This window comes from Chelonia mydas, chromosome 2 (assembly GCF_015237465.2).
Source record: "Chelonia mydas isolate rCheMyd1 chromosome 2, rCheMyd1.pri.v2, whole genome shotgun sequence".
NCBI classification, from domain to species: Eukaryota; Metazoa; Chordata; order Testudines; family Cheloniidae; genus Chelonia; species Chelonia mydas.
In genome coordinates this window covers 232,383,829-232,394,455 of record NC_057850.1, presented here as the reverse complement: position 1 = coordinate 232,394,455, position 10,627 = coordinate 232,383,829, and the positions used below count along the sequence as shown (strand labels likewise).

Here is a 10,627-nt window from a genome sequence, read left to right as displayed (position 1 = left end):
CTCCCTGACAGGCAGGGGCTGGGAGCAGATCCAGCCCATGTGGACAAAGCTAGTAAGAAAGTAACTAAGGGGGTCACCACGATATCCCATGAATGGGGTTCAGTGAGACAGCACAGGCACATCCATTAAAATCAGCCAGAAGTGTTCAGGGATTATGGGGTACATCTGTCAGATTGAGGTGCTGACATATGGTTATGCCACGTACAGGCATAGATTGTGCAGGTGGTGTGATACCAGGCAGCATGGTTGGATGGGGAGCTACCAGCTAGTCACTGGCACTCCCTGTGGCTGGTTTCCAGTGTGGTTAAGAGAATAAAATGAACAGTCCCCAGAGGTAAGAGACCTAGGATTTTGGCGTTTAGTCTTGGGTTTATGTGACAGGGTGAGACCATGTGGTCTTCCGGGGCCAAGATCCCCAACCTGCTGCCCTCTCTATCCCCCTCATGGGGGGAGGTTGCTAGGACTCAGGGAGCTGACTTGAGCCTACCCCATGTTATGGGTTACATGGTAAGGACCGCTGTAATCTTGGCATTAGTTACAGGTTATATTGTAAGCAGCCCTGTAATCCCCACACTGGAACCAATCAAATGCCTAATATTGCAGATTATGGGTGATGGGTGGGTAGAACCCCTCCCCTGTGGTAAAGTTTAATAAAAGTTGTGGCCTGCCACTTAATTCCATGCATGTGTCTGTCCTCACTTTGCCGCTGTGTCCACATCAATTAGGCCTGTTTCCTGGGAAGAGAAATTTACAACACACACAGTTTGTCACATGCTATTTTAGGAGGCACGGTTCCCCAGGCAAAATGCAATGGTAAAACCAATACTGGTACCAATATCCTAATTCACAGCTAAAAGCAAAGTTTTAAAATATAAAATCATACAATTATTCTACAGTACTTTCGCTAATGTTTATACAAACACATATTTTTTCATTCTGACATGAATTTGAACCCATAAACTTCTGTTCCACAGCACGTACCTCTTCCACCTCATCTATAGTAGTAATCAGGGATGGGGTTGAAGTGGGGGGCAGTATGCTACTATCCTCTACGTGGACCAGCTCATACAGGGAGAGACAACTCACATCACCAACCTATTACACAAGTATTTGTGAGACAGACAGTACTGGAATGTTGGGCATTAGCATTCTTGGTTTCTCTTCCTGGTTCTAGGACTACGTTGAAATCTAGTGGCTACAAACCGTATAGCCAAATGTACCACCACCTTTCTTCGGCTCATCTGGATAGACTGAACCAGAACTCTAGATATTAATGTCTGACCCTCTACCTAGCTAAAGAACCAGCCCTCTTTGCATGGAAGTAGCAGCAGCTTAAACCTCTATCTGTGGTGCAGCTGCTAAATGGCGATAGTGTAGATTACAGAAAGACCTAATTTGTCATGGCCCTTCTAAAAGACAATGTGGCAAAGCAGAAGACACTTGGCTCTGTTATATTAGAGGCATAGGTTCAATTCCCAGCTCTGCATGAAGTAATCTTGTAGAAGCTCTGTTATTGTTCACCGTTTTGATCACCACTACTACCCTGCTGCCAAGCTATGAAATCTTGGCTTATCATAAGCATTGTGAAGGACATAGGAATATTGACAGGGGTCAGTGGAAGAACTGGGATTGGAGCTTTTGGGTCGCAGCTTAGTGTGCTTTCTGCTAGGTTACAGGGCATTGTGTATAGGGAGTGTCTCTCTCCCTCTCCCCCCACAAAGATTGCCAGGAGGGCTCCCGCCCTACATGCTTTCTGATGAGTCCCATTGTTAGGTTCCACTGCTCCTCTCTCCTCCCCACACTGGGAGTCAGATGGGAGAGCCAGATGGTTGTGCTTGCCCTCAAGGAGGGCAACCTAAAGGCCCATGCTCTCCTGCAGAGGGGGAACAGCAGGGTTATCCTTCTATGCCTTCCCAACGCTGAGGCCTGTTGGTTCTTCTTGCTCGAGCAGGTGGGGTTTGAAGGAAGGGGCTGGTGCTGGCAGTGAGGGGGCTTTGCTCTGTGCTGTGCTGCTTCTGTCTGTGCTTCTTTTGGCACCAAAAAACACTGTGCTGAGGCAGAAGCAGCAGAGTACAAATCTAAGCCCTCTTTTCCAGCCAACCCTGCAGCACCGATTCACAGATGTTAAGGCCGATGCATAAATGGGCATTTTGAGTAGGAGCAGAGAGGTTATTTTACCTCTGTATTTGGCACTGGTGCAACCACTACTGCAATACTGTGTCCAGTTCTGGTGATCACAATTCAAGAAGATATTGAAAAACTGAAGAGGCTTCAGAGATGAGCCATGAGGAGCATGATTAAAGGATTAGAAAATCTGCTTTATAGTGACAAAAAAGGAGCTCAATCTAGCTGAACAAAGGAAGGTTAAGGGGTCAATTGTTTACAGTCTAGAAGTACCTACAGGAGGAACATGTATTTGATAATGGGCTCTTTGGTCTAGCAGTGAAAGGTATAACACGATGCAATGGCTGGAAATTGAAGCTAGACAAATTCAGTCTGGAAATAAGGTGTTAATTTTTAACCGTGAGATGAATTAACCAATGGAACAACATACTAATGGTTGTTGTGGATTTTCCATCACTGACAATTTTAAATCAAGATTGGATGTTTTTCTTATATACTGTAGGATTTATTTTGGGGAAGTTCTATGACCTGTGCTATGCAGGAGATGAGACTAGATTATCAGGTCCCTTCTGGGTCTGACCTGACCCTTCCCCCCGGAACCTGAGTCAGCACCGCAGCTGCTGCCTCCTGCCCATGGGAGGTGCTGCGACTCATCAGCATACTCACTCTGCAGTGAGGTGATGGTGGACAGCAGGAGCGGGACATGTTGCCCTGCACCATGCCCAGCCCACAGGCTAGAGAAGATCATTAAAGGTGACCTGACCCAACCCTAACACTTGTAGTTGGGTCCTGTTGCAGGGCTCTGCATTAGTTCAGTCCCTACCCATATCAGTTCAGCCCACCACCCAGCCTCACCTTTGGTCCTCTTCCAGGTGTAAAGGGGGGGAGAGGGATGCTTCAGCACAGTTCCCTCTCTCCTTTCCAGGCTGAGGGGATAGGGAGGGGGGGACAGGTCAAGGGCTCTTCACCCCTCTCTGCCCTTTCCCAGGCAAGATTCTGCAGGGAGTTTGGGGAGAGGACCAGAGGGGCCATCCTGTTCCCATTACCCACAGGAGGGGAGAGGAGAGGAGAGGAGTGAACAGAGCTTCCCTTGACTCCTGGGCTCTTTAGCTCCCTCCTCTGCCCATAAGAATGGTTTTGGGCTGCTGAGAGGAGGCCAGGTGGACAACTCTACCAGCAGCAGATCTGACTGGTAGCCTCATGAGACAAACAAGTGGGGCAGGCAGCCATCAGAGGGCTCAAATTCGCCAGAGTGCTGGAGTGTCTCATGTCATCACAAGACTGGCTCCAGCCCCAGCCAAATGTCTGTCACTCGTGAAAAAAACACAAGAGCTAGCAACACTACCAGGTCATCAAGTCAGACCTCCTGTGTTTCTGAGACTATTACATTTCACCCAGTTACCCACATATTTAGCCCAGTGACTAGTGTTTTGCTAAAGCATGTCTTCCAGAAAGGCATCTAGTCTTGATTTAAAGACATGAAGAGATGGAGAATACACCACTTTCCTTGTTAGTTTGGTCCAGTGGTTAATCACCCTCACTATTACAAATTTCTGCCTTATTTCTAGTTTGAATTTGTCTGGCTTCCACTTCCAGCCATTGATTCCTATTGTGCCTTTCTCTGGTAGATTTAAGAGCTATTTAATTATCAGTATTTTCTCCCCAAGCAGGTTCTTATCACTGTACTCAAGTCAACTCTCAATCTTTAATGTAGCTGAATAGTGACTTGGCCTCCTCTCGTCCCAGATGGCAATAATAATAGTGATGCAGGCTACAAAACAGCTTTGCTAGCTGCTGCCAAAAGGATCCACGTGGCTCAGTTATTTGAGCTGTGTGCTAGGCCGAGGGTTTGACATTTAGGCCATGTCTACGTGGGGGAAAAGGTGTGTTAACTCAATGGAGTCTTCTTTTTCTGGATTGTAAACTCCCCTTAACAGCTGTGCAGCCACAATTTAACACCTTTTACATCATTTGAGCTGGTCATGTTGTAGTCATGACCACTTCAAACAATCTACAAGGTGTTAGCCACAAGGTAGCCAGCTGATATGATCTAAAGACCAACCAAACAATCTAAAAGGTGTTAAACTATGTCCACATGAATGTGAAGGGGGAGGAGGGTTGTTAATCAAATTAAGCTAAATCAATTGAGCTAACTTGATTGAAAAACTCCCCACATCTTTTTGCTCTTTAACTAGTGCCTTAAAGAGCTGTTTAATTGCAAATCAGGGCTGGTCTACCATGAAAAATTACATAGGCATAGCTCTGTCTCTCAGGGATGTGAAAAATCCACACTTCTGAGAGATGCAGTTAAGTCAATCAAAGTCCCCAGTGTAGACATTGTTAGGTCAATGGAAGAATTCTTCTGCAGACCTAGCTACCGCCTGTCAGGGTGGTAGATTAACTACAGTGGGAGGAGAACCCCTCCCATGGCTGTAGTGAGTGTCTACACTGAAGTGCTACAGTGGCACAGCTATGTGGCACTGCAGCCATGTTGTTGTAGCATTTTAAGTGTAGACCTAGCCTCAGTGTCATATGTTTGGAGTTTTGCACTGTTTTCCAGTGCAGCACTTTCAGATGAGTTTATCTCCAGCACCAGACCAATTTGTTTCAAATATCAAAGTGTATTTTTTAATACTGAAAGAAAAAATATTCATCTGGATATTATTAAACACAACAGGGAAAATCCTGTTAGCCTGACTCACATATATGGATCTATTGAAGTCAAGAGCTTCAAGGAGATGAGGTGCAGTCAGTCACACAGGATTTGGCATAAAAAGAGATTCCAAAGAATGAAAGATGCATACAGCAGTCTAAGCATCTAGAAAGTTAGTATGCTTCTCCTCGGCACCCTTCTACACACAGCCTTTCTTACAGCCCAATTCTGCATTCTGCCAGTGTCCAAGAATGTAGGATTAAGCCCTCTTGCTACAAGTGCAAGCTAGAATATTAGTTGTAACAATAAATTAACTAAACCCTTCCCATTCATTTCTAGGTAAAAGAAAATCAGAAATTTACAAGGAGCCAAGCTTAGTTCATGTACATGCATTTCAAAATTCATTTACCCCTAAGTCCCTAGGTTAAATACACATTATGTAAATGCCAAAAATTCACTCAGCACTTTTCAGGACACAAAATGAGGACAGTTCCTGTCCTGGAAAGCTGACAAACTAAAAGATCCAAAATCAAGATATGTGATTGCGCACATTTAGACATACCTGAACTAGCTTTAATCTAGTTAGCTTGGTACCAATAGCAATGAAGCCTCTGGAATCACACCTTGATTGCAATGTAAACATAACTACAGGGCCAACACCCACACCTGCCATCAAAAGTGTTCATGCTTATGCACATTTCATGTTTAGTTCCAATATTCAATTTATTAATATTACGATTAAAGTCAGAAATGAAACAGCTGTTTCACATAATTACAAATGTAAAAATTGCATCAAAACATCACAGCATATTGCATACAATAAAGACATGCACAATATGCATACATTGGGAGATGATGATGAAGAAATCAAGCAGTTATTTCTGCATCAGGATCTTTCCTGCTCCTCTCCTGTTTTCCATTTCAGAGCTCTACTCCTACTCTCTCTGAATCTTTGAGCCCAGAAGACCTTGCTTTCTCCTATACCCCAATAATAAAATAATAATATGTAATAATAATACTTAGCTCTTCTATAGCACTTTTCTTCCGTATATCTCAAAATACTTTATTAAGGAGGTAAGTATCATTATCCCATTGAGCCATAGTACCTCTAAACGAGCCTTACCTTTTCTTTCGATCTGGACTGGTGGCGTTCCCCCGCATCATGGAGCAGGATGGCCGAGCCATCTCATGGCTGCAGAGTTTAAGGGAGAAACAGGCACAGACAATAGTCTGTGACCTTAGTGAGACTGACTCACCTGGATCACTTTTCCATTTATAAACACAACACAGATCATAGGATAAAGCTCCCTTTCAGTAAACCTTTATTCCACTTTTAGTTCTCTCTTCCCCTGTAATCTCTGACTAACACCTGTTTAGGAGAGAAAATATATATTCAGAGCTTATACCCTTTTACTTTTACATTTTTCTGTCAGTCTGATTTTTCCTGTAATTGCTTTGCCACTTGCTGTCGCAGGAGAAGACAATATTGTTCTAAGATGGCATTTTAAAACAGTCCTTAATCAGTCTCTAAAGTCAAAAAGAATTCTCTTCAGTGGGTTCTGAGCCAAATCCAAGGATGGCAGTTTCATGTAGTGGCAGAGCATGGGTCTGTGTGCATACATCACATTGTGTATTCACAAGCTCTATATCCTGAGTCAATCATGGCACCTAATATTGCAAATGTTACTCGCTGAGTAGACAATGGATCTTGGGTGAGTACAGTTTAGTCACATAAGATTTGCAAGATGGGCCTTTATTGCTGGACAGCTTTCATGCTAACTATTAGAGAGTGTTGCTTTCATGAGATTCTGAAAATACTGTATGCAGTTTTATCTTTTCCTCCCCTTTATGATAGATTCTTTTTCAGTCTTCACTGTAATTTCCCTTGGAGTAATAGAAAGTTCTTCCAAAAAGGAAATTATCAATAAATAATGGCTTATAGTTACACAGTGTCTCCCATCTTTGGATCTAAAATATTTTACATACACATTCATAAAATTAAACTCTCAGCACCCCTGTGAAATATATACCAATAAGTATGATCCCCATCTTACTATTGTAAAAACTGAGGTCCAGAGAGTTTAACTGACTTGTCTATGGTCACGTAGGAACTTGGTGACATAGCCTGGAATACAATCCAGGTCTCCAGAGTTCCACCTTGTTGCAATTGATTTTACTCCTCTAATTGCATTTAGGATAATGCATCAGAGTTACTGTAATGCATCTGAGTTCCTCAGATGGACAATACACGATGTCAAAACAATAAGCCAGCAGCATGAGAGCCCATCTCTGAAATTTAACAGGTGCTAAAGCTGATATTCTTGTTTTTGGCTTCAGAATTTTAACACAGGGTTTAAATCTGTAATCAATATAAATCTCCTCACAGAAGGTCATGGAATTTCCTGATTCCAAATTACTCAGAACCTGTTTTCTATCTGAGCATAGTTTTCTCTTGCTTCATTTGAGGTTCTAGAACTGAAAGCTTTTGGCCTTTCATATGCAACTGGGATTTATATGATAACTGAATCTTTATCACGTGTAACAGCAGATAACAGAGACTTCCTGATTTGCTCGAATCCTTTGTTTCATTTTTACAGTGCAAAAGCAAGTATTCTTCCCCCACATCTCCAACAAATGTCTCACTGGGTTTATTAATATACACAAGTGAGGTAGAAATCATCCTTAATTGTGGAGGTGCTGAAATGCCTGTTCTGAAATGGGCTTTAAGAGGGGCATCGTTAACTATGCCTTTAAAGGATCTTTAGACACAGATTCAGTTTTCTCTGAGAGAAGTCATAAGCCTCCTGCACAATTCTTGTTATAATCCAAAGATGTTAATTAAAAGCCAACGTATCTTTCTTCATCATTGTAAATCAATCAATTTTAGGTTTTTCTCAAAGAGCTGCATACTGTTTAGTGGGCAGTTTATTCCACTTAAACCTTGCAATATTTGGTATATTATGTGATGAAATACATCCAAAGTGCTAGCTATCTTATAGTTATATAGGAACAATCCTCTACATGTATTAATGGTGAAGAGTCATGCTAGAATAGGATTTAAAGTGTTTCAAAACACTTTATTTGAATGTAAAGCAAAAGATGCATGGCCTTCACATCAAAATGCTATTTAGGGATCATTAAGACAGCAGAACATTGTTTGTAAATGGTGTATGTTTACAGTACATTTCTTTATATTCTTTTACATTTCTTTTCAGTATATGCAATGTAAAGATATGAGTTTCTTACAGTTTCTAATGCAAATTCAGGTGTAATTTTTTTAAAAACCTTAATTTTACATTAGTGGCTTTCTGTATCAGAGATGTCTGTTCAATATTTTTAGGAAGTCCAACAGCAATATATACTTGAACCTATTGCTAAATCAAGAAAACACTCACAGAACTATTTTCTTTAAAATAAGTGTTAATGAGATATATCTTTTAAAAATATACAATACAGATCCAAAAACAACAAAAATCCAAGAAAACACGTGGTTTTGCTCTGAAACCAAAGTCTTTGGTGTACTGATCTTTATAGAAGCCAGTGAACCACCAAAACAGCTATCCCTATGCCTTGCTCTTATTCATTTGTTACCAACACACAGCTCAAGTGGAGTATCTGTATCCAAGCAAAGAGTGAAGTCTGCCTGACATCTCATAAAAATAATTCAAAACATAATCATTTTATATTATTGGAATAACGACAGTAAGTCAGGCTTGTTGACGCATTTTATTGTGAGATGGGGAGCCTGGTAAAAAACTAGAAAATGACCATGATGTAACAAGGAACTTAAAAATGAAGATTCAGATTTGTAACTTACATACATGAATACAGGAACAAATTGGCACAAAAATGTTAAACATTGTTCCCAACACTGTTTATAAGATTATTCTAATTTGGCTTCCTAAGGAAATGAGAGTTTTATGGTTAGGCTAATCTCTTAATAAAACTGCAGAGCATCATGCTATTAGTCACACAGTGAATTTCAAAATGTAAGAGCTTTATATTAAAAACTGGGTAAAGGTAAAATGAATGGATTGCAACTGTAAAATTAATACATTCCCATTTTAATTCTTCTGTTCTACAGTCCAAGGCAAGTATAAATGTTAACATAACACTGTTAAATCAAATCTCAATGCAAGAGAACCAATTGCATCTCTACTTTAAATCTTATCAACTTTCCAAATTTTCATACTAAAATATATTATTGTATTAATACAAACTACAGTATTATACACTACACTGTGTAATAAATAAAGAAATATAAAAATAAGACACATAAATATAAAAGTTTTCTAAAACTAAAAAGGTACATATGTCAGTAAGAAGGGTATTAATACTGCCAGGTTTGAAGACATACAGTACAAAATGTTGCACAGATCTATAAACTAAAAGAAATAAAATAATACTGATAGGTAAAAATCAGCTAACATTGTTAATAAATGGGGTCCATAATAACTAACATTTGGAAACACTTATGAGCCAGATAACATGTCATGTATGTGTCTGAAATTAAAGTAAACCAATAAAGCAGATTAGAAATTTTCCCTTGTAATTATTGTAGAGAAATTCTGCAAATTAGATATCAACCAAACATAATCCTGAAGAATTAAATAATGAAATGTACCAGTGTTCTTACTTCTTGGATGGTTGAGTGTTTCCTACCCCTCCCCCCCCGCATGATTTAGTTTAGAAGTTTGATACAAATTAACAAATGCTAGTTATTGTAGGCCACACATTAAATAAAGGCTGGTCAGAGCCTTTAAAATACTGATAAATGGCACTTACAGCACACAGGTCTTGCATAAGGCCAAAGGAGATACAAAGCTTCATATCATATCCTTCATATTGTTACTACATACTCAAAACACAATTACAAACACTGATTTTTGACGACTTTGCTGTCCTTACCAGTATTAACACTGTTAGTCCCTGCAATCAGAACTCAACAACAATCTTTTCAACTACATTTTTAACCACATGAGTAAGAAACTTCAGTTCTTCTATCAGCTGCTTTCTTAAGGCTAACAATACACTTTAAATGATAATATGCTCTACTACAACATCTAATGTTATAATTGCTACCTTCTAGGTTGAATTTACAAAGGTAGTCTAGCACTGTTTGGAACTGCATTATACTTTTCTGCGAAAGGGAATTCTGTAGTGCAGAAGTTCTCACATTTTCTAAACATAATAAAATACTGAAGCGGATTTAGCAAATGTTTTCCGGATAAAAAAAAAAATCATATAAATCTCTCCCAATTGTATAGCTTAAAATTAATCGACATAAGAATGAAAATTAATACTGATAAAACAAATGATGCCAGATGCTTGTCTAATAAATCAGGTTTCCTACAACCTGTTAAATCTTTGCTTCCAGAGTCACTGTATTTTTCTAATCTGCTTCATGTTACAAACTTGTTCCTAACTTTGAAAACTGCATGAAAAATTACTAGGTTTGAGGTTCAGGCACACCTGGATTTCTTTTTTTTTCTCATTTTCTTATTTACTATAATTTTTTTTATTTTATTTTTTACACAGTAGTGAACAGAAATCACAGTATGCAGACTACTGTGTTTCTATGTTAAGCATATATAGTATAGAACAAACTTCATTACCAATTAGTTGTTTTCCTTATAGGAAAAAAAAACCTATCAGTTAAGCTTTGTTTGTTTTTTCTGACACCCGCTCATCATTCTGTATAGCTTCTTGTTCTACATTGCTCACTTGATTTACAGCTTCTTCATTCTTCATGTTACCTTCAATTTTCCTTTCTTCCTCCTCTGCTTCTTGTAGTTTTTCACATTCTTTTTCTTCCTGAAGTTCTTCCATCTCTTTGTCTTCCCTCTTCCC

The 10,627-nt window shown here is 39.7% G+C and overlaps 1 protein-coding gene across 1 annotated transcript in view; it reads right to left on the bottom strand.

The window, feature by feature from the left end:
* Window positions 1-8,484: 8,484 nt before the first annotated feature.
* Window positions 8,485-10,627, bottom strand: part of ZEB1 (zinc finger E-box binding homeobox 1) — a 205,852-nt gene continuing 203,709 nt past the window's right edge. Inside the window, 1 exon segment of the mRNA XM_007064288.4 lies at window positions 8,485-10,626. Coding sequence (XP_007064350.2) covers window positions 10,433-10,626 — 194 coding nt within the window. The 3' untranslated portion in view covers window positions 8,485-10,432.